Source organism: Rattus norvegicus, chromosome 10 (assembly GCF_036323735.1).
Source record: "Rattus norvegicus strain BN/NHsdMcwi chromosome 10, GRCr8, whole genome shotgun sequence".
Classification (NCBI taxonomy): domain Eukaryota; kingdom Metazoa; phylum Chordata; class Mammalia; order Rodentia; family Muridae; genus Rattus; species Rattus norvegicus.
Window position 1 is genome coordinate 38,032,693 of NC_086028.1, and position 24,298 is coordinate 38,056,990.

The following is a 24,298-nucleotide window of genomic DNA, read 5'->3' on the forward strand; positions in this document are numbered from 1 at the left end:
AAGTAAATAAAATGTGTCTTTGATGTAAGAAAACTCTAAATGACTCAACTAAAATTACATGAATTCGAAATTGTCTTGCCATTCCCTGCTGGGAAACACAATAAACAAACAAACAAACAAACAAACAAATAAGTAATTTTAAGTAGTAATGATTTCTATGAAGACATTTTAAAATAATAATAGAATTGAGAGCATCTTTGACTGAGAGGTACTTAAAGTTTGGAAGGCAATATGGGGAGAGTTAGAGAAAAGGCATTGTTGTTAATGTACATTCATGGTATGTTAGACAGAAGGTGGCTAGGGCTATTTAGGTTGTTTTCTGAGGAGCCTCAGAACCTAGCCACAAACATAGTTACATCTTATGAAAGAGCCCTCACACAACAGTTTTCAGCCCATCTAAACTCTGTAGATTAATTTTTTAAACATGAATTTATATGTAAACAATATAAAAATTAAAAAAAAACAGTATAAAAGGTTGGTAAGTGGTCCCCAGAACTATGGAAGCAAAGACATGAGGAACAAGGGGTTAAGGCCAATCTGGCTACATTTTCAGAATTAAAAAATCCCCCCTAAAACAATCAGACAAAAATACATTTTTATGTAAAAGTTTGCTCAGGACTCCTAATATCAACTTGTCCCGTTTTTGTTTTCTAGGTCATCCAATTTCATGTGTCTTTGAACACCTTTTCATACCATGTGTATGCATGTGTACAAGTCATAAGTGTATGCTCACTCCATATAAATATGTTATTTCATTCAGACAAACTGTTCTGTAGCGTCGGTCTGTGAGCAGTGGTCTGTGAACAGTGGTCTTGGAGCTCTTGCCATGTTATTTACTTAGAAGGATTTAATACCTTCTGAATTCATCTAAAGTATAAATTATCTGACTTTACTTAGCCATTTCTCTTTAGTGTTTAAGTTACCATCAGTTTTCAGTACTATAAACATTTTTTAGTGTGTGTGTGTGTGTGTGTGTGTGTGTGTGTGTGTGTGTGATGTGTGCATGATATGTGTGGTGTGTGCTATTAGCTGATTCCTTCCACCACCATCTGGTGTCAGGGATGGAACACAGATTGTCAGGCTTGGCCACAAGCACCTTTTCCATTGAATCCTCTCACAAGCCCTCTTCTTTTTTTTTTAAATATGGGCAAATACTAGTTTTGAACAGTGTATATGTTTGTGCGTATGTATGTGAAGGAGTGCACATCCTGTGCTTTTGGGTTTGGGAGCTGGGGTCTACATCAGTGGTTTCCTTTATTATTGTCCTTTTTTTTCTTTTTCCCCCAAAACAGCTCTCCTGGAACTTGCTCTGTAGACCAAGCTGGTCTTGAACTCAGATATAACTGCCTCTGCCTCCCAAGTGCTGGGGTGCGTGCCCTAGCACCCAGCTGTTTCTTACTTTTTGACACAGTGGTTCATGTAGCCCATACTGTCTATGAACTCTGTATAGCTTATAATGAATGATCTTGAACTTTTAAGAAAATGTATGTTTGTGTGTGTACACATGTATGGGAAGGTATACACATCCATTCATGTGTGTAGAGGGTAGAGGTAGACAGTTGATGTCTTCTTCTTATATGGTTTTCTGCCTTACTCCCTGGATGTAGACTTTCTCTGAATCTTGAGCTCATTACTTTTCTGAGAGGCTAGTAGGCAGCAAGCCTCAGTGATCTTACTGTTGTCATCACAACCATCTGTGTGTGTGTGTGTGTGTGTGTGTGTGTGTGTGTGTGTGTGCGCGCACACACACACACACATGCGCACACTGGAGTTAGAACTTAGGCCCATGAAAACAAGCTGTCTTCCCTGTTCTTGAGTATATCACTAAAGTTTTTCTTCCTCTTAGAAAGCTTTTAATGAAAATACCAAAATTTCTTTATCCACTTAGTTGTTAATGAATATAAAAGCTATCTATCTTCACTTTTAGGCTGTTAAATATCTGTAAACATTATTATAGATGTTGTAAACTTATGTTTTTTTTTCCTCATGGGTAAATGCTAATGATATGGTGGAGTTGATGAATTGTGTGGTAAATGTCTATTCCACTCTTAAGATGATGAGCACTGTTCTCTCTCTCTCTTTTTTTAAAATATTTATTTTATGTATGAGTACACTGTAGCTGCCCTCAGACACACCAAAAGAGGGCATCGGATCCCATTACAGATGGTTGTGAGCCACCATGTGGTTGCTGGGAATTGAACTCAGGTCCTCTGGAAGAGCAGTCAGTGCTCTTAACCCCCTGAGCCACCTCTCCAGCCCTGAGCACTGTTCTTTAGAGCAGCTGAAGCACTCGCTTTCCCCTTCCTACCACTCAGCAGTGTGCAGTAGTCAGTCCACTTGTTCTGTCTGTGACTTCAGCCTAGCATTGTTGATCTATTTGCTTTTACCCATTTTAGCAGGTGCATTAGAGGTATGCCATTTTTATCTTAACTTATACTTCCTTTAAGACTGATGATAATGAACTATCTTTTTTCTTGTGTTTATTGGCTATTCCTCTATGGGTTGCATAATTCCATATGTTTGGAATCTGAAGTGTTTCAGACTTAAAATTTTAAGTAAAAGGTACTTTAAATTTTTTGAAAGACTTACATATAGGAAATGGGCACCCTGAACTGAAGTATGAACACAAAATTGACTGATGTTTTATATAGACATTATACATACAACTTGAAGGTAATTTTGTGCTTCTTTATTTCACTGGTATTTTGACTGTATCCATCATATAAGGTTAGGTAACTGTCTCCATCACATAAGGTTAGGTGACTGTATCCATCACATAAGGTTAGGTAACTGTATCCATCATATATATTATAATTTCCTTAAGTTGCTTTGGCCAGGGATTTTTGTGACAGCAAGAAAAATCACCAATGCTGGGCAGTGGCTGGCAGCACATGACTTTAATCTCAGCACTTGGGAGGAAGAGGTAGGTGGATCTCTGTGAGTTTGAGGCCACCCTAGTCTACAGAGTGAGTTTCAGGACAACCAGGGAGAACAACACGGAGAAGCCTTGTCTAAACAAACAAACAAAACAAAACAAAACAAAACAAAAGTCACCAATGTGTTTAACAAATATGAGAATATCAAAACAAGGACTGAGACCAACGAATGGCTTAGCAGTAAGGTACTTGCTACCAAGCTTGATAACCTGAGTTTGATTCCTGGGACCTACATAGTAGAAGAAAACTGACTCCCACAGGTTGTCCTCTTTTTAGCCCTGGCTTTGCTGGATCTCACTCTGTAGACTAGGCTGGTCTTAAACTCAGAGATCTGCTTGCCTTTCTCTCCCAAGCACTGGTATTAAAGGAATAAAGGTCCTCTGATTTCCACAAGTGCAACATGGTTTGTATATACATCTGCACAATAGAAATAAAAGTATAAAGGTAATTTTTAAAAAGGACTGTGAGGATAAATCCTTTTTTTTTTTTTTAACTAAAAAGCTTCAATTTCTTCCCTTCCTAGAAGGGTACCTACCCTCCTGTTTTTTCATTTCTCTGTATCCTCATCTCCACTGCCATAGTCTAAGCTAGCATTATCGCTCTTCTGGACCATGGAGGTCTACATGGTAAAACGTTCTCCAAGGTCTGCTTCAGGACCCTTCCAACACCACTGCTTAGAACCAATAGGATGATATAAAGAGTCAGGCTCCTGATGTCGCTGCATCTTAGTGAAGCTGGTACCAGCATCCAAGCCCCTTGTGCTCACTAAGGTTTCAGATCACCTCAGTCTTCTGTTGATTTCTTCAATAATCTCTCAGAATCCACTTGTCTTCACACCATCCACTCTGTCTTCTTTCTCATGCCAGTCACAGCAAACTCTCTCCATTCTCAAAACACAAGTTCCCCCTTATCTCAGGCCCCTGCCAAAGGTTCCAGTTTGTGGTTGCAGATTTTGTGTATTGACTGTGTCTCGGTGCTGCGGCTGCAGCTTTGCAAGAGCAAGTGCATAGTAGCTTTTTGTTTCATCTATTGTGCTCAGAGTCTCTGCACATGTAGGCCAGAGGTAACTGTCTGTCTGTCTGTCTATCTGTTATTTATTGAGACAAGGTCTCAATGTAATTGGAGCTAGTCTGGAACTTTCTATGTACACTGGGATGACCTAGAACTCAAAGAGATCCGCTTGCCTTTGCTTCTACAGTGCTGAGATTAAAGGTGTGTGCCACTATGCTATTTCTTTTTCAATGAGTTTGGTAGTTTGTATCTTTCAAAGTAGATTTCCTTTTTTATTCTCTTTCTCCTCCCCTCTTTCTCCTTTATTGAGATATGGTTTCTTAAATCCCAGGCTGGCTCCAGCTTGGTATGTAGCTGAGAATAACATAGAACTCCTGATCCTTGTGCCTCGACCTTTGAGAGTTGGGGTTACAGTTGTTATTGCCGGGTTTGTGAGGCTAGTGTGGAGCCTAAGACTTCCTGAATGTTAGACGAGCTCTCTACTAACTGAGCTGTGTTCCTGGACTTCCATTTTGTGTATTAATTGCCAATGATGTTATCAAATTTGATGTAAGCTTTTCATAATACCCTCATTTATTTAGTATCTTATATTTCTGCTTTTAATGTTGATAATTTGTTCTTTTCTGTTAGCTCTTTCTAGATTCTTCCCTAGTTTTCCTGTTTTCATTTCTACCATAATTTTTTATACTTTTTCTTCTGCCTTCATCTTAAAAACCTTTTCTTTCCGGGCTGGAGAGATGGCTCAGCGGTTAAGAGCACTGACTGCTCTTCCAGAGGTCCTGAGTTCAATTCCCAGCAACCACATGGTGGCTCACAACCATCTGTAATGAGATCTGACACCCTCTTCTGTTGTGTCTGGAGACAGCTTCAGTGTACATATATAATAAATAAATCTTTAAAAAAAAACTTTTTTTCATGAAGTGGAAAGTAGTAATATCACTAAAGTATGGCTTTCCTTACTTTTTTTTTTTTTTATTCTTTTTTTCGGAGCTGGGGACTGAACCCAGGGCCTTGCACTTGCTAGGCAAGCGCTCTACCACTGAGCTAAATCCCCAGCCCTCCTTACTTTTTTAATATAAATATTCTTTTAAAGCATCACAAATTTTTAATATTTTGTATTTTAATTACATTTTATAGTTTATTTTCAAGGTTTTTTTTTTGTAATGTTTTATAGTTCTCAAGTATTTGAGAGATTTTTCTACATGTTACTAATTTGTGGGTTAATTCTGTTTGAGTTAGAAAGTCTAGAAACTTAGTAGAGTGCTTGCCTAGCAAGCATAAGGCCCTGGGTTCGGTCCTCAGCTCCGGAAAGAAAAAAAAAAGGAAAGTCTAGAAACCAAGGTTTATAGACTTGTTTGTGATATTTCTAGAAAATTTCTAGTTTATATCTGTGTAAAGAATAGGGCCATATTCAGAAGTCTTGTATGCTCAGCACTTGAAAATGGTTCATTGCACTGGGCAGTGGTGGTGGTGGTGGTGGTGGCAGCAACATAAGTCTTTAATCCGAGCACTTGGGAAGCAGAGGCAGGCTGAGTTTGAGGCCAGCCTGGTCTACAGAGTGAGTTCCAGAACAGCCAAGGCTATACGGAGAATGCCCCCCACTCTCAAAAGGTCCTTTGCCATTTTAACATTTTTATTTGAAAATAGCTTTATATAAAGGAGTATTGTCTCTATGTAAACAGCCTCCCAGTAAATGTTGTTAATGGTGCTGGAATTACTGGTTCTGGTGAGAAACTGGAATGGGTCCTCTTTCTCCTTCCCTGGTCAATGAGGGTGCAGACGGTACCTGGAAGAGAATGGGGAACAAGAGATGTGAAGAAGGACGCCAAGACAAGAATCTGATCAAGGCGACAGTTTTATTTTTTCCCAAGGCTGAATTTATACTCTTAACAGGGGTAACAAGAGGGAGGGGGGAAGTGTGAAACATTTACACAGGCCAAGGACACAGTATTTATGTGGTCAGCTGATGTCAACAGGATGCTGGTTTCTCAGAAAGGTTACAGGTTTGTCATATCTATTAGTCAGCAGGATGTTGGTTTCTCAGAAAGGTTACAGGTCACCACATTGGGCATCTTGACGTCAGATGTATTTCTCAGCAAGGTCAGAGCTTTATCATATCATTATTCATCCTGACCACCAGATTTGTATTAGTCTTGTGCAGCTAGCTGGGGATTTCCCATGAACCCAGTCATACTTTAACCATAATATTAACATCAATAATGGAAGGTTTTCAAGGGTATCTCGCCCAACACTTCCCATCTCCCTTTAATTTTCTCTATACTCTTCCCTGTACCCTACCCAACTCAGCATCTATGACCCAGGCTGACCTCAGACTCTCTGTAATAGTCAAGAATGACCTTGAAGGTCTGATCCTCTTGCCACAGTCTCCTGAATGGTAGATTGTGTGTCTCACTATGCATGCCTGTCTTATTATCTTTAATCACTATTAAATAAAGAAGATAAAAAAAACCCTTCCCATGCAGTTAGCATTCTTTTACTTGTCATTTCTTTCTGTTGGCTGAGCTTTCTATCTGATGCCAATTCTTTCTGTGTTACCTGTTTCCTTCAGTACTTTTTTGCTGTGTACCTAAAACAATTTGTGTGTAGTGGGAGATACTATCTTGCTTTGTTCCCATTGTAGCTAGAATTCCAGTTATCCCCCCTGCCTCAGCTTCTCAAGGTATCTGGAACTACTGACAAGCACCACAGTGCTTTCCTGTTTTGTTTGTTTAAATAGGGCCTCACTACAGAGCCCAGGCTGGCCTGGACAGCAATGTCCTCCTGCTTCTGCTACCTCTGGGATTCAAGTATTACCATGCTTAGCTTCCCCTCTGGTTATAGATTCTAACTTGTAGGTGGTTTAGCTTGAATAATCTATATGCATGTTATTCTTTTCTTGTACTTGAGGTTTATTGAGCTTGGGATTATGATTCATAGTTTCTACCAAGTTAGTAAAACCTTTCAGTTATTTACAGCACTCATATTCTTTTCTGTTTTCTTCTTTCTTCCTGCTTCAAGGACTGTGACTACATAGTGCAGTATTTGTTTTGTTGTTCCATTTTATATTGCTTCTACTGCTATGCCATAAGGTTCTGCAGTATCTTAAATGCTGTTGGTCTCAGTTAATGTAGTATGATCTCAGATATGGTTTGCACTTCTAAATTTCTGCTTTTTATTTAACATAGTTAAGTTCTATTCCAAGCATTAGATTTGACAGCCATTCTTGTTGATGACAACCTTTTTAAAAACTGTTTTTGTTTGTTTTCTTGCTTTTTAGACAGGGTCTTCTTACTATGTACACTTAACTCTGCTACCCAAGTGCTGGGAGTAAAGAGATATGACACCACACCCATTCACAAACCTTTTTAATAGAAAGCTATAGCACAATGATTGCAGAGATACTGGGAGATGGTGGATACGTAAAAGAAGATTGCCTTTTGAAGCACATTTCTACAAGTGGTACCAGACAAATATGCTAGAAGCGGCATGTTATATTGAGAATGATTTTACAAGATAAAATATTCAGTCATATTTGTATGATGAGCGTAATGATGTGGTGAAAAGGAGAAATCAGTTGATATATGGAAAGGGGATGGCAACCTTGTAAAATTTTACATTTTTAAAAATAAAAAAGATTTGGTACAGAATTAGACAGTAAGTAGCCTTTGAATCTGAGCACAACTAGGTCATTCTTTGTCACAGGAAAGAAGCAGAGTCCTTGAGTCCAGTTGGGATAACATGGTAGATTTTCTAGTTTTTGTCTAGAGGCCATTGCTTTTTGGCAGTGGCCTCTGGGCATTTTTCTGGGTGCTGTAGGCAAAACACTACATGGTTTAGATACTGTTCCTCTCTAACTAAAAGATATTTAAGTACAAAGGAAAGGGTTGGAGAGGTTGGAGGCTCTGTTTTAGAGCACTGGCTTGCTATGCCAGAGGTCCAGGTGACAAGTACCTATAATAATTTCAGATCCAGGGGATCTTACTTCCTTTTCTGGCCTCCATGGCCCTAGGCATGCAAATGGTGTATAAATATACATCATGCAGACAAAACACTTATAAGTGTTAGGGTTAAAAAACAAGAAGGAGGAGGAGGAGAAAAAGGAAGAAGAAGAGGAGGAAGAGGAAGATGACAGGTGTGGTGGTGCATGTCTTTAATCCCAGCATTCAGGAGGCAGACACAGGTAGATCTCTGTAAATTCAAGGGTAGCCTGATCTAGATAGTGAGCTTCCAGGACAGCCAGGGCTATAAAGTGTAAAGTGAGACCCTGTCTCAAAAACAAAAAACCGGGGTTGGGGATTTAGCTCAGTGGTAGAGCGCTTGCCTAGCAAGCACAAGGCCCTGGGTTCTGTCCCCAGCTCCGGAAAAAAAAGAAAAAAAAAAAAACAAAAAAAAAACAAAAAACCGAGGACACCAAAAAATGTACATACACATCTATGCCTAGACTAGTACCTGGCACATAATAGCTATTCACCAGATGCTTATTGACTAAATTCAGGTGTAGAGATACACACATCTGTGCACACTTAGGTATCTTTAGACTTTTGATGTTTGAGAAACCTCAAATATTTACTGATTATGCTTAGAAGATAGTTGCTTTTATGATGACTCTTCTTGCTCTCTGACTATAACTTCATCTGTAATACAGCTTAAAGTATTTTGTGAAGCTTTATTTGCTACTTGGAGGTTTGTAGATAAGCAGTATGACATCCAGAGATGGGAAGAAGAAGGTTTTTACAGCTAGGGAATTTGAGGATAGTGTTCTAAAAGAGATGATATCAGTTAGAGTTTGAAGAAAAAGAAGCATCAGTAATAAGCATACCAAAATGGCTTTTACGTCATTGATAATCTTGGAAGCCTTTTTTTGCAACAAGTGGTGGAATTTTCAAGTTTAGGAACATACATGGGATGATTTTAGTGTGTATTTGTCTGGAGCCAGAGTGTAGATCTGCTGTCCAGGAACTCATTATGTAAACCAGACTGACTTTGAACTCACAAAGATCTTTTTGCTTCAGCCTCTTGAGTGACAGTATTAAAGGCACTATTATGCCCGGTTTTTTTTTTTTTTTTTTTTTTTTTAAAGATTTATTTTATTTATTATATATAAGTACACTGTAGCTGTCTTCAGATACACCAGAAGAGGGCATCGGATCTCTTTACAGATGGTTGTGAGCCACCATGTGGTTGCTGGGAATTGAACTCATGACCTCTGGAAGAGCAGTCGGGTGCTCTTAACCGCTGAGCCATCTCTCCAGCCCCTATGCCCGGTTTTTAAAAAACATTTTTAGGGCAGGAGAGATGGCTCAGTGGCTAAGAGCACTTGACTACTCTTCCAGAGGTCCCGAGTTCAAATCCCAGTAACCACATGGTGGTTCACAACCATCTGTGATGGGATCTGATGCCCTCTTCTGATGAGTCTGAAGACAGCTACAGTGTACTTATATGTAATAAATAAATACATTTTTAATGAAACATTTTATAATTTGATTAAATGCCCTTGAATTTGTGCTAGGTTCTTCTTGACTCATACCATAATTCCAATACTTGGGAACTGTGGGCAGGGGAATGAGGAGTTCAAGGTCATCCCTGGCTAAATAGCAAGTGTGTCAGCCTGAGCTGAGACTTACTGCAAAAACAAACAAACAAACAAACAAAGAATTATCAAATACACCACAACCAAAACAGCGGCAACCACTACAGCTAGGCATAGCTCTGTGTACCAGAGCTCCCAGCTCCTGGAGAGGCCTGGAACTGACCCTCCCACTTCTTTTTCCTTGAGTTTGAATTACAGACTTGGCATTGTTATGGCTTTTATTAGTTTCTTTTATTGAGACACGGTCTCTCGCTTTGTAGTTCTGCAAGCCTATAAATACACACACACACACACACACACACACACACACACACACACACACACACACCCCCAGCAGGCTGCACACACACACACACACACACACACACACACACACACACACCCCCAGCAGGCTGGCCTCGAACTCTGAGTTCCCTGCTCTGCCTCCCAACTGGTGGGATTAAAGATGCGTATCGCCACACCAGGTCTTTACTTTTTAAGAGTTACGTTTATTCACTGTCAGAGAACAGCCCCAGAAGTTGTTCTCTTCTTCTACCATCTGGATGCCAGGGGTGGACTCTCAGTGTTTTATGCCCTTGATTGGGCCGGAACTTTTACCTCACAAACCTTTCCTGTTTTCCTGGTTGGGGATTTTCACCTGGTATATAAAGAGATCTCAGTAAAGCCTAACAGACACTCACTGAAAACGGATGACCTGTGTACTTGATTTATTTCAATCCCGCAGACCTACGCCCGATACTCACACACTATCGGTACAGACACCGACAGACCACCAAGTGCTTTTACCTGCATAGCCCATCTTTCTGGTCCTCCAGTCTTGTTTTCTTCTTCTTCTTCTTCTTCTTCTTCTTCTTCTTCTTCTTCTTCTTCTTCTTCTTCTTCTTCTTCTTCTTCTTCTTCTTCTTCTTCTTCTCCTTCTTCTTCTTTCTCCCTTCTCCCTTCTCCCTTCTCCCTTCTCCCTTCTCCCTTCTCCCTTCTCCCTTCTCCCTTCTCCCTTCTCCCTTCTCCCTTCTCCCTTCTCCCTTCTCCCTTCTCCCTTCTCCCTTCTCCCTTCTCCCTTCTCCCTTTCTTCTTTCTTCTTCTTTCTTCTTTCTTCTCCCTTCTTCTTCTTCTTCCTTCTACTTCTACTTCTACTTCTACTTCTACTTCTACTTCTACTTCTACTGTGTATGGGTGTTTTGCCTGCATTTATGTCTGTGCATGTGTACCACACGTCTCTAATGCCCTCAGATGCTGAAAGAGGGTGTCAGATCCTCTGGAGCTGAAGTTAACAGACAGTTTGAGCTGCTCTGTTAGTGCTGGGAATCAAACTGCTAAGCCATCTCTCATATATAACAGTAGTGAACTTATATTAAATACTATGTCTGATGAGTAGCACATTTTCATTCTGCATTTATTTTCATTAATAGTTGAGTCATTAAGGATAGCATCTTCACAGGGCTAGTGCTTTATCTCTTGTTATTCTGTTTCACTGGTACCCAGATGTATGAGTAAATGTAATGCAAAGATGGCTTTTCATTCAAGGTTGAGGCAGTCAAGGAGTTCAAGATCACCCTGGCCTGTAGTGTACATAGTGAGACTTTGCCTCCAAAAGAAGATTGAGGGTTATACCTAGGAACAATAAAAAATGCTGGTACATTGAATGAAAAATAAAAAGACCATTATAATACATTAAGACTCGGGTTTGCAGGCTGGAGAGATGGCTCAGCGGTTAAGAGCACTGACTGCTTTTCCTGAGGTCAATTCCCAGCAACCACATGGTGGCTCACAGCCATCTGTTATGGGATCTGATGTCTTCTTCTGGTGTGTCTGAAGATAAGCTACAGTGTACTGATATACATTAAATAGATTTTTTTTCTTTCTTTTTTTTTTTTTTTTTGAAGCTGGGGACCGAACCTAGGGCCTTGCGCTTGCTAGGCAAGCGCTCTACCACTCAGCTAAATCCCCAATCCCAATATTTAAAAAAAAAAAAAAAAAGACTTGGGTTTGCAAAAAAAAATAATAATAATAATAACAAAAAACAAAAACAAAATCCATAGTTGAGTGAAAGGGGGATACTTCAGTAAGGAAGATCCATTACATAGCCATCCTAAATTTAAAAAGAAACAGTCCAAAGGAGATGAGGTAGTTTTACATTTTGGTGGTATTTTAAAGGCTGAATGTAGAAATGTATTGTGACCAGCTGACTGCTGTCAAAGTTGATAGAAAGGAATCAGGGATTACTTAGAATTTTAGGCATCTTAGTTAAGCTTTTACTGCTGTGAACAGACACCACGACCAAGGCAGCTCCTATAAGGACAACATTTAATTGGGACTGGCTGTAGGTTCAGAGGTTCAGTCCATTGTCATCAAGGTGGGAGCATGACAGCGTCTAGGCAGGCATAGTGCAGGAGGAGCTGAGAGTTCTACATCTTCATCTTAAGGTTGACAAGAGAGTACTGACTTTCAGGCTGCCAGGATGAGGGTCTTAAAGCGCACACCCACTCCAACAAGGCCATAACAGTGCCACTCCCTGGAGCCAAGCATATATAAACTATCCTACTGGGCTTTTAGCCTTTCTCTTTTTCTTTTTCTTTTTCTTTTTCTTTTTCTTTTTCTTTTTCTTTCTTTTTCTTTTTCTTTTTCTTTTTCTTTTTTTTTTTTTGAGATTGGGTTTCTCTGTGTAGCTCTGGCTGAGCTGGTCCTGAACTGGAAGAGATCCTCTTATCTTGGCCTCCCAAGACTGGAATTAAAGACTCTCAACCTCCTCTCCTTCCTTTTCCTTCTCACCCCTCCATCCCTACTCCAGGATAGGGTTTCTCTGTGTAGTCCTGACTGAACTGGAACTCACTCTGTAGCCTGACTTCAAACACAGAGATCTGACTGCCTCTGAGACCAAAGACTTGTGCCACCATTCCTGCGTACGACAGGAGTTTCCATTTCTTAACATAATTGACAAAAGTGACTTCTCAGCTGCTTCTCTATTTACTAACGTAGTTTGTATGTAATGAGATTTTGTTACATCTGAAAGTAATAATTTACAGACAATGTAATTAATCTATTTAGTATTTAGTTCAGTGGTTTCAACATATTTGTAGACAAGTGCACCCAATGCCACAGTTGTGGCACAGGTCATTTTTGTCACCTTTTTCATAAGGAAATTTCATGCCCTTTAACTATTTTTTCCTCTTATTTCTCTGCCCTAAATAAATGAAGCCTAAGAATGTGTGATCGTTTATGGCTATGAACCTATCTAGTATTGACTTCTACATTGAAATAAATGTTTACAACTCTGTATAGTACAGATACTAATAATCCATTATCAAAGAGGATTTATACATATTATACATATTCTCCCATTCTGTACGTTCTCTCTCCTCTCCACTTCCTTTTCTTAATTGATAGATGCAGTCTTGCTGTAGAGCCAGACTGGCCTTGAATTCAATTCTCCGCCTCAGCATCTTGACAGTACAAATATATATCATTCTTTTTCACTTTCTTGGTATGAGTGTGTTGTGTGTGTTGTGTGTGTTGTGTGTTGAGTGACCTGATCCAGGTCCTCGTCACTGATAGGACCATTACCACTGCTCCACATCTTTAGCTTTCGTCTTAGTTTTAGTCCTTTCTGACACAGTTCTACTTTGTAACTCAGGTTGGCCTGGAACTTACCTCAAGCTTGAAATCTTCTTGTCTCAGCCTAAAACCTAGATGACAGACATGTGCTACTATTACTTTCCTGATGGTGTCCTTGGGATCATAAAAGTTCTTAATTTTAATAAAATCCAATTTATGTGTTTTATATGTATATGATACATTACAACAAGAATTTTCTGCTAAATGCAGTCTCATTAAGATTTGGTACTATTTTCTTTAAAAGCCTTTAAATTAACTTTACTCTTTTGACTGTGGCTGTTTGGTTATCTTGACACAATTTGTTGAAAAATATTATTTTTTCATTGAATGATTCTGGCATCCTTTTTGAAAATTAGTTGACTTTTTTAAAAAAAGATTTATGTATTTTATTTATATGAGTACACTGTAATGATCTTCAGACACACCAGAAGAGGGCATTGGATCCCATTACAGATGGTTGTGAGCCACCATGTGGTTTCTGGGAATTGAACTCAGGACCTCTCTCTAGAACAAGTCAGTGCTCTTAACCCCTCAGCCATTTCTCCAGCCCCTAGTTGACATCTTTTTAACAGCAAATATATATTTAGTTTTCTTATTATTTTGGTTGTTCTTTCCCAGAAAATTCTGTCATTAAAAGATTTTTAAGGAGGCTTTTTATTGAATCTGTATATAAGTTTGACATTTTATCTTACAGCATACATTTTGTGCATAAAGTTATTTAGAAAGTCATGTTTCTGTTTTACTAAAGCTTCTCTAGTATCAGGTTCTGTATTATCATAGAGGTTTTTTTTTAAGTATGTACTCAGTGTTGGGGAAGCAGAGGCAGGAAGATCTCTGAATTTGAGGGCAGCCCGTCTACCCTCTATAGGTCTACATAGAGTGTCAGCCGCCCAGAGCTACATATTGAGACACTATCTGAAAGGAACAAGCAAATAAATAGTAAAAAGTATGTGACAGTTTGTTCTTTATAATGCTATATAGGTTTATAAGAAACTAGGGACAGAAAGTAGGAAGGGAGCAGAGTGGCATGGGATACCCATGTGGGAACTGTTTATTCTTTGTAGAGATGTAGTATAATTTGAATGTATCCTGGATGACACAGCTATTTATTAAGTATAATTTTTTTCTTAGACAGGCTCTTAGATAACACAGACTATCCTTTTAGAGTAACCTTCAATTCCCAGTTTTTTAGCTCTACCCACCAAGTACTGGCATTACCGTTATAAGCCACAACACTTAGTCTATGGGGCTTTGGGGATTGACCCCAGGGTTCACGCATGCTAGACAAGTACTGTGTCAGCCAAGCTACATCCCTAGCGCTTTCTTCTTCTTCTTCAAGTCTTTTCTTTACTCTTAGATTGAACCCGGGACCTTGAGTGTAGTAAGCAAATGCTGTCCACTGCTTCCTCACACCTGTAGTTCAAGCACTCTCTCAAGATTAAGAATTAACAGTGTATTTCAAAATTAACAATTAACAATGTGTTTTCAAAAGGGGGACTTTTCTTTTGAAGCTGAAATTACAGTGGGTTGTGATCTGCCCAACATGGGTGCCAAGTATTGAACTCAGATCCTCAGCAAGAGTCTACTCTTAACACTGGAACACCTTTCTAGCCCCAAGGTCAAAAATCTTGAAACTATGTGAACTCGCTCGGTCTCTGAATTAGATTGTAAGTATCATGGATGCTGCTGAAAAGAGATAGAGACTCTTTGGTGGCTTCCTGCTATTTCCATAAGCTCTGATAGTCTGCTTAGACGGAGCTATCACAGTCTTCCAGTATTTTCTCTCTCATATATGTTGAAGCATTTTTTATCACTTGGAGCTTTTCTCACTGATAGCGCTTTCTCTCGTACCATCACTTTGAATAACTTTATGTTCCTTTTTCCTAGGAGTCTCAGCAGTCTAACTTTGGCTCTGGAGAACAAAGTAAGTATTTATTTTCTTGCTGATTTTCAAATTAAGCTATTTACTGATTATTTAATTCATATAGCCATACCTTATAGTACTTCCTAATAAGTTTTATATATGTTTTACCCTGATTTTATGACCTGGTAAATAACAATCCGAGCTCAGTCTTAAGAAAATGTAAGAACTGTAGGTCATTAAAAATTAAAATAAGCTGGGCATGGTAGTGGACGCCTTTAATCCCTCCTGAACTCAGGAGCCTGCGCGGATCTCTATGAGTTTAAGGTCAGTCTGTTCTACTTAGTGAGCTCCAGGCTAGCCAGGGCCATGTAGAGAGACCCTGTCTCAAAAAACAAACAAAAAATCAAAATAAACTTACCTTATTTGAACTAACAGTTGGAATTTCATAAAATCGACTTGGTAGGCACCAAGTGAAGTAAGAGCCATTCTGCTTTCCCACCTCTTCATGGCGTTGGTTTTGCAGTTATAAAACCATAGGCAGGAATGGTTATCAGCGCTTCCACGGGCTCTTTATGCATTCCTTACTTATTCTCTCTGTGTTGTGTGATCTGGATAGAGAGCCTGGTGCCCTCTGTAGCGCCTCTCACCTCAACTCTTCACTTCTCAGAACTCTTGTGGAAGATGGCTGTACAAATGGTGTAGAGAATATGTGCACCAAGAAGTTTGTGGATTGACACTGGTGATGTTGGCCATTGCAGATGTCTGAGTGTTACCATGAGGCTCTGGAACAAAAATTATTTAGGAACAACAACTTATGAGATAGATTTACACTAACTTAAGAGTATTCTGAAAGATGTAGAAAAATTTGACCTTTTGCTAGTTGTGTGTGTGATCTTAATGCAAGAGGTGAAACATGACTGCATCTCTATGTTTACTTATTTATTGTGTGTGTAGGTAGCATGGGAAAGCCACAATCCACAGAGAGAGGTCACAAGACAACTTACAGCCGCCAAACTTTAAATCTGTGTGGCTATTCTACCTTATAGCTGTAGTTATAGATACATAAAAGGGAATTGACAGTGAGGTTTGTTTGTTTGGTTTTTTGAGATTGAATCTCTCTGTGTAGCCTTGGCTGTCCTAGAACTTAAGCTGTAGACCAGGCTGGTCTTGAACTCACTGAGATCTATCTGTCTGCCCCTGCTTCTTTCATGTAGAGATGAAAGGCATTCACCACTACTGCCTGCATCTGACAGTGGTTTTTAAAGCAGACTCTCACTATGTAGCCCAAGCTGGCTTGGTGCTCAGAGATCCTCCTGTCTCTGTCTCTGGACTGCTAGAATTCAGGTGTGCACCACCACACCCAGCTTTGAGATGTTGACATGCCCAAAATAGCTAGCTAGAAACCCTAACCTTTTCATTTTCTCTTAAGAATTCTCCTCCTTACTTTTACCCCACTCTCATTTGCTTCCCCAGTGTTTAATTATGACAAATGGGATCACAGATGCCTTCTGATTTGTTAATACTTAGTATTTTTCACTGGATTTACTTTAGCAGTATGTAATTCTAGTTCACTCTTTGTAGTACTAAACCCATGTTACATGAAATAATTAGTTAATTAGCCTCCTACTAATGGACACATTTTATTTCCTAGCTTTTGGTTAAAGCTGTGCTGTTATAATGCTAAATGGGGTGACACATACTTAGAACCCTGACTCTGGGGCAGCAGAGCCAGAAGGATTGCAAGTTCAAGGCCGGTTCAGGCTTTGCATTGTGAATTTGGGTCAGCCTGGGCTGTGTAGTAAGACCCTGTCTCCAAAAATAAAATAAAATAAAATAAAATAATAATAATAATAATTAATAATAATAATAAAGCCATATTATTATGAACATCATGTCTGTATGTATTCCTCCAGATACTGGGTAGACACCTTTCATTGGACTGGGTCAGCAGCAGGAGTCAGAGTATAGATGAGGTAGTGGGAGTACACCACCTCCTAAAATGGCTGTGGGAGAGAGGTCATTGCCTGAGGATGCCTGTATCTTTTGTTCACCTTGTGCGATGTATTTTATAAATATTTTTGAAGATAGACATTTTGTATAGCTATTTTATAATCTAAACAACTCAGTTGCTCACTTCTATATTTTTTGTTTCAGAAAGATACAGTACTTCTGCTAAAACATCAAATGGACACCAGTCAAAATCGTAAGTTTATTGTTTAATGGATGTTTTATTATTATCTAATAATAGCTGGATATTTTAAGTGCTAGAAATATTACTCTTTTTTCTTTTAAAAATGAAAATTTCCATTTATTTTGTATGTATGTGTATGGAGGCATGTGGAAGTCAGAGGGTAACTTGTGCGAGTCAGTTCTCTGGTCCTAGAGATTAAGTTTGGGTTGTTGGGTATAGTGGCAAGCCCTTTACCCTCTGAGCCAGCTCACTGTGAAACCAAAGGCCTTGTGCATGCTAAACTCATATTTCACTATTGAACTATGTACATTCCCATGCAGAAACACTAATGCTTTAAGGCAGACACAAGCTAACTTTGCCTGTAAAGAGCTAGAGATTGTAGATTTTAAAGACCATGTAGCCTATGTCCTAAATACTCCTATCACTTAATATAAAAGCTATATAGACTACAGACATGCCTGTGTTCTAATAACTAACTTTGTTGTTTTGTTTTTTGAGACTGAGTCTCATGTAGTCTGGGCTGTCCTCAAACTCATCATATATAGTCAAGGATGAGTTGAACTTGATCCTCTTGCCTCTGCCTCCCAAGTGTTCAGATTATATATAGGCGCATGCTGTTATTCCTGAGTTTTCTCTCCTTTTTGGTGGAGATCTTGCACATGTTAGTCAAGTACCATACTACTGAACAATATCTCCAGGCTGATAACAATTTCTTTTCAAAAAGCAATGGAATAGTGACTTTGGAAATACATGTCTATAATCCTAGCACTCAGAAGGCTGAGTCAGGAGGATTACCATTAGTTTAAAGCTAACTAGCACTACAAAGCAAGGTGGACCAATCTGGGCTATGTATAGTAATACCCTTTCTCCAAAACAACAAGCATCTCAAAAAACAAAAGGAAAAGAAAAAACACTAGTGGCCTAGGTTCACCCACCCTTACTCTGATTTCACAGTTTACACTTAATCACTATGTTAAAGATAGGATTCTTCTTAGCAAACCTTCCAGTTAGTCACTGAATGCTGTACACTAAAGCCACACTGTTTATACTATCTTTAAGTTTCCCTATTTTTATTATACTTTGTAGGTAGAGTCAGAAATCTGTATCACAGTAGGGGTAAGCTATTAGATTATTAAGTTATTAGATTAATAAATTACATCTAGAGAGTGAGCACCTGAACTCCTAAGGTCACAGGTTAACATAGTGGTTAGAATAAGTTCCAAAGGAACAGCCACTATGTGGCTTCCTGTTGCTATAACCACAGACCACAGAGCTAACCTCAGTCTAATAGCCTCTTCATGTAACAAAAGGAGGACTGAGAAAGAAATACAGTAATAAAAACACGTCCCATACACTGCTGAGAAACTCATATATTCCTTTTTTTCTGTATGCAAAAACTAATCATGCATGCTTCTGTATATGGGTATACCGCTTTGGTTACTGAGGAAACTAGAACATATGCTAGACCTGGAGCAGTGTGGTAAAGGCTTTGACATACTCACATATGTAAACAGGTTCATTGAGCTGTCATTATTAAATCATAAGGGCTGAGAGAATTCAGAGTAAGTACATTTTCCTTACTGGAAATCAGTCATAGAGATACACTTAAGCCCTTGTACAAAAGGAAACTTTCTAAAAATTTCATTTATTGAACTAGTTTTAAAACACTTCTCATAGTATATAGTCATCTGGTTACTTTGTTCCCAGGTGATTTTTGTGTCTGTTTTGAATTCATGGTCAGATTTAGAAATGTAGATTAGTCTCTGAGAGGAGAGTGCAGGTAGTCACTGCAGTGAAAGAAGACTTCTTCCAACTGCCTGGAGACTCAAAACACTTTAGAAAGAAAGGTAACGGACTGCCTGGTAATGAGAATGGAAACACTGTCTAGGTACAGGGCTCCCAAACTTTGTGTTAAAGAGTTACTACTTCATGTAAAACAACACAGAATATTTTGTGTTACTCTGATTTTAAGTTTAATGATTTTAGACTTAGGGAAAACTTAAATCTTTGACATTACTATGAAAACAAATTGCAGAAATTGTCAGCTTATTGTATTTATATGTTTTAAGTTCATCTTGAATTTTGGTGAAGGGAGACTTAGAAGTTGAAGTTTGAAAATTCATACATGATCATTTCTTAACCAAAACTCTCCTGCTGGTGTATACTTGTCCTCTTAGCCAGACAATTATGAACCAGAACTTTGACTCTGGAAATAGTGTTGTGGTTTTCAAAGATATGCAATTGCTAGAAGTTACTCAGATCTCTTTCTTTTTGGATTATTGGAGACAAAGAAGGAATTGCTTGATACTTTGACTTCATTTTGCTTTTCTTTAGGAGTCTTATCTAGTGGACCAAAGCTCTATTAACATATATGTGTACAATTAGAGACAAGGTTTTGCTTTTTGTTTTTTTTTTGTTTGTTTTTGTTTTTTGTTTTTTGTTTTTTGTAACAGAAATGCATAGGAGTTTAACTAGAAAACAAAATCAAATGTTTTACCTATGGAGCCAGTAGTTCTTCTCTTCCTACCATGCACACTGCTATCTTTTTGCAGAACACTAAATTCTGTCTTCTTTAAAAGTAATTTTTGGCCAGGCAGTGGTGGCACATGCCTTTTACCCTAGCATTTAGGAGGCAGAGGCCAGCAGATCTCTGAGTTTGAGGCCAGCCTGGTCTACAGTGAGTTACAGGACTGCCAGGTCTACACAGAGGAATCTTGTCTTGGAAAAAAAAAATTTTTTTCCCTCAAGACAGGCTTTCCCTGTCCTAGACAGGCTTGCCTGTCCTAGAACTAGGTCTATAGACTAGGCTGACCTTAAAATTTCTTTTTAATGCATGGAAAGTTAAAGACATAAAGATCATTGATTTCTTTTAAAATGTTTTAGTATAATGTGAACAATTCCAAACAGATAGAGTGTATGTGTGTGTGTTTTCAATTAAATTTTTGGCTAACACAATGCTTGATTCCCAGAATTATTAATAATACCGAGCTGTGATTAATTAATGCTCCTTTCTGCCTTTTTCCTCTAGTATGTTAAAAGATGACTTAAAACTAAGCAGCAGTGAAGACAGTGATGGGGAACAGGTCTGTGCTCTATACTGTATGTCACTCCTTTATGTTACTGTTTCATTGTGTCCTTTAATTTAGGATCCAGTACCTATTCTTTTTATACATTTTCTGACACTGGATGATTGTAGCCTTCTGTAATGTCTTTGAGCTGCTGCTGCTGCTTATTCTCCTCTTCTTCCTCCTCCTCCTCTTCCTCTTCCTCTTCCTCTTCTTCCTCTTCTTCCTCCTCCTCCTTCTCTTCCTTTTCTTTTTAAAATTGACATTTTATTAACACTTATTGTGGATCAGAAAATATTTTTGAAGCAGATTACTTATAAGAATATTTATGAAGGTTTTTTTTTTAAGATTTATTTATTTATATGAGTACACCACAGCTGTCTTCAGACACACCAGAAAAGGGCATTGGATCCCATTACAGGTGGTTGTGAGCCACCATGTGGTTGCTGGGAATTGAACTCAGGACCTCTGGAAGAGCAGTTGATGCTCTTAACCACTGAGCCATCTCTCCAGCCCATGAAGTTTTTTGTTTTTTGTTTTCTTTAAAGAAACATGGGCCCTCTGGAACTAGAATTACAGATGGTTGTGAGTAACATGTGGGTGTTGGGAATTGAACCTGGATCCTCTGTAAGAGCATCCTCTGCTCTTAACTGATAAGCCATCTCTCCAACCCCATTTTTTTTTTTAAGAATTATTCTAGAGATTCTTCTCTCTCTCTCTCTCTCTCTCTCTCTCTCTCTCTCTCTCTCTCGCTAGTAGTGCTACTGTGCATTGAGCTAGGCAAACTACTTCTTTAATTGAAAACAGGGTCCTGTCCTGTTATTGGTTGTAGTGTTTTGCCTCTTGGTTTTGTTTTGGGGCAGTTTCACCATGGCCCAGGCTAGCCTTAGATTCATAAGTTGCTGCCTGTGCTTTCTGAGCACTACAGTATACTTGTACTAGTTTTTTTTAATCTCTGTATTAAGTAAATATTAACTCATATGATAAAGGAGCCAGCTTTTGTTTTTTAGTTAGGCATTTATATTATTTAAATAGAGTATTATTCATTCATAATTTCTTATGTTCATTTTTAGGATTGTGATAAGACAATGCCAAGGAGTACACCAGGAAGGTGGGGATCCTTTTATTTTGTGGTTTTGTTGTTGGTTTGATGGCTGAGGTTAGTCTGATTTAACGTTGTGGTGGTAGCATTAGCAGCCTTATAAATAATGTCAGTTGTAATGGTAGTTGTATAATTCTGGATATTAACAAAATTGATGAAATTATATACTCAAACTAGGTGAATTTTAAAGTATATTAAAAGTGAGTATTATTAGCGGAATGGTACATCAGAGACTTTGGGGAATGTCTCTTTCGTTTGTAAGGAAGTTTTGGATTCCTTATTTCACATTGCTAATAAAGTGGGTTGTCAGATTTGAGTGGGGCTTTGTTGCCATTATAAAGGAAACATTTGTCATTTCTATTTTATCTCCTTCAGTAACTCTGAGCCTTCACACCATAATAGTGAGGGAGCAGATAACTCCAGGGATGACTCAAGCAGCCACAGTGGGTCTGAAAGCAGCTCTGGGTCCGACTCCGAGAGTGAAAGCAGCTCCAGTGACAGTGAGGCAAATGAGCCATCCCAGAGCGCATCCCCTGAGGTGAGAGGGAGGAGCTGCTTCCATACACAAGCTCTCGTGATGGCCACTCCAGCATCACCATGCATGTGATCAAAGGCACACTGTGTATGATGTCAAAGACCACAAAACATGGGTCTTATAGAAAACCTAAGCTTTTTGCTCTCCTTATTATTTTAAAAACTTATTTTGGGGGTTGGGAATTTAGCTCAGTGATAGAGTGCTTGCCTAGCAAGCACAAGGCCCTGGCTTTGGTCCTCAGCTCCGGGAAAAAAAAAAAAATAAGAACTTACTTTTAAATTAGGATTTTCCTCTTAACAGGGGATTTATGTTTTATAGTCACTGTGACTAAAATGAGTCGTACTGTAGATTGATACAGTGCAGCTGAAAATCTCTCCTAGTACCTACATCATATGTTTTCTTTCTAGAATTAAATCATTTGCAATAGTGCCTTTCAAGTTGAACTCCTAACTGGAATAATAGTTATTCAAACGGCATTGTAATAAGCTCTTCTTGTTGGTTCCACCTTTACTCCAGCACTCAGGCCAGGTGACTAGAGCTAATAGGATTTTACCTGTGTTTTGATCCTGTTCGAAACATGACACACAAATGCTTGTCACCTTGAGCATTTTTTTTCTCCTTACTTGACTTTATAAAGAGGGGGAAAGCTTCTATATTGAAGAAACCCTACATTTATAAATTTATCTATCTTCATTTTCAGCCTGAACCACCACCAACCAACAAGTGGCAACTTGATAATTGGTTGAACAAAGTGAACCCACATAAAGTGTCCCCAGCTTCCTCTGTAGATAGCAACATCCCATCGTCTCAAGCCTACAAGAAAGAAGGCCGAGAGCAGGGCACTGCCAGTAACTACACAGATCCAGGTGGGGCCAAAGAAGCGAGCTCTGCCACTCCGGGACGAGACTCTAAAACTATCCAAAAAGGATCAGAAAGTGGCCGTGGGAGGCAGAAGTCTCCTGCACAGAGTGACAGTACCACACAGAGGAGAACTGTTGGCAAAAAACAACCCAAAAAAACTGAGAAGTCAGCTGCTGAAGAGCCCCGAGGAGGCCTGAAGATAGAAAGTGAGACCCCTGTGGACATGGCTACCAGCATGCCCTCCAGCAGGCATAAGGCAGCCACCAAGGGCTCAAGGAAACCTAACATCAAAAAGGAGTCGAAATCTTCCCCTCGACCTACAGCAGAGAAAAAGAAATACAAGTCAGCAAGTAAATCCTCCCAGAAATCTCGGGAAATCATAGAAACAGATAGCTCCTCCTCAGATTCAGATGAGAGGGAGAGCCTCCCTCCCTCCTCCCAGACTCCTAAGTACCCTGAGAGCAATAGGACTCCTGTCAAACCCTCCTCGGCGGAGGAAGACGATAGCTTTTTCCGGCAGCGGATGTTCTCTCCTATGGAAGAGAAGGAGCTCCTTTCCCCACTCAGTGACCCTGATGACAGGTACCCACTCATTGTGAAGATAGACCTGAATCTTTTGACTAGAATACCCGGGAAGCCTTACAAAGAAACAGAGCCACCCAAGGGGGAAAAGAAAAATGTTCCAGAAAAACACTCAAGAGAGGTGCAGAAGCAAGCCTCAGAAAAGGCTTCCAACAAAGGCAAGAGGAAACACAAGGTCTGTAACAGGGTGGTGGTTCTTTTTCTCTTTTAGAAATATTTTTTCTACCCTCCATATTCTTAAGCATCTTGATATTAAAATATTAGCTATTTTAAAAATAATTTTATGTGTCTATGAGTGTATGTTCTTCTGTTTATCTGTCTGTGTCTGTGTGTGCACTCAGACTGTTGCATGCTCCTGTGGAGGCCAGGGGAGGGTGTCAAATTCTGTGGAGCCAGTTATAGCCAGTTGTGAGCTGCCTGACAGACATTGTTCCTAGTATCTTAACTTTGAGTAGCAAGTGTCCTTAACTGCTGAGCCATCTTATTCTCAAGTACTTGCTATTTTGACATTACATTGTCACGGTTGCTTTTGACTTCTGTTTTATTGATTTGTGTGTGTACGCACACATGTACATGATAGTGCATAACTGGAAGCCAGAGAGTTGTGGAAGCTGATTCTTTTCTTCTGTCATGTGGGTGCCCTGGGCTGTGCTCAGGTTGCCAGGCTTTACTCTCTGAGACATCTTGCCAGCCCCTGTTGTTCACTTTTAGATACCAGCATCTGAAGTGCCATGGAAAGCAGTTTGTGGCTCATGAACTAACTGTAAGGGAAAATAGTGATTGAGCACAAGGCCCCAGTAAGACTACATATGGAACAGCTCCTTTCTGCTCTATCTCCTTAAATAAAGCAGGATAGTTTCTTCTTAAATAGGATCTCTGAGCAGAGTGTATGGTGGCCAGGTTAAAAGTGAAGCTAGAACAAACATTGAACACTGCAGTTTGAATGTAA

The 24,298-nt window shown here is 39.3% G+C and overlaps 1 protein-coding gene and 1 long non-coding RNA gene across 5 annotated transcripts in view; both read left to right on the plus strand.

The window, feature by feature from the left end:
* The window catches only part of Aff4 (ALF transcription elongation factor 4), an 82,262-nt gene that overhangs the window by 34,374 nt on the left and 23,590 nt on the right, over positions 1-24,298 (plus strand). For 3 of the 4 annotated variants that reach the window (XM_006246263.5, XM_006246264.5, XM_008767684.4), the window contains 6 exons: positions 15,037-15,073; positions 17,168-17,216; positions 20,233-20,287; positions 21,343-21,380; positions 21,747-21,909; positions 22,607-23,524. In XM_006246263.5, coding sequence (XP_006246325.1) covers positions 15,037-15,073; positions 17,168-17,216; positions 20,233-20,287; positions 21,343-21,380; positions 21,747-21,909; positions 22,607-23,524 — 1,260 coding nt within the window. The remainder of the gene's footprint in view (positions 1-15,036; positions 15,074-17,167; positions 17,217-20,232; positions 20,288-21,342; positions 21,381-21,746; positions 21,910-22,606; positions 23,525-24,298) is intronic. The other variant, NM_001107001.2, reaches the window with a different exon arrangement.
* On the plus strand, positions 7-12,976 carry LOC134480791 (uncharacterized). The gene is made up of 2 exons (XR_010055613.1): positions 7-2,727; positions 2,782-12,976. It is a non-coding gene; the product is annotated as an uncharacterized LOC134480791 (long non-coding RNA).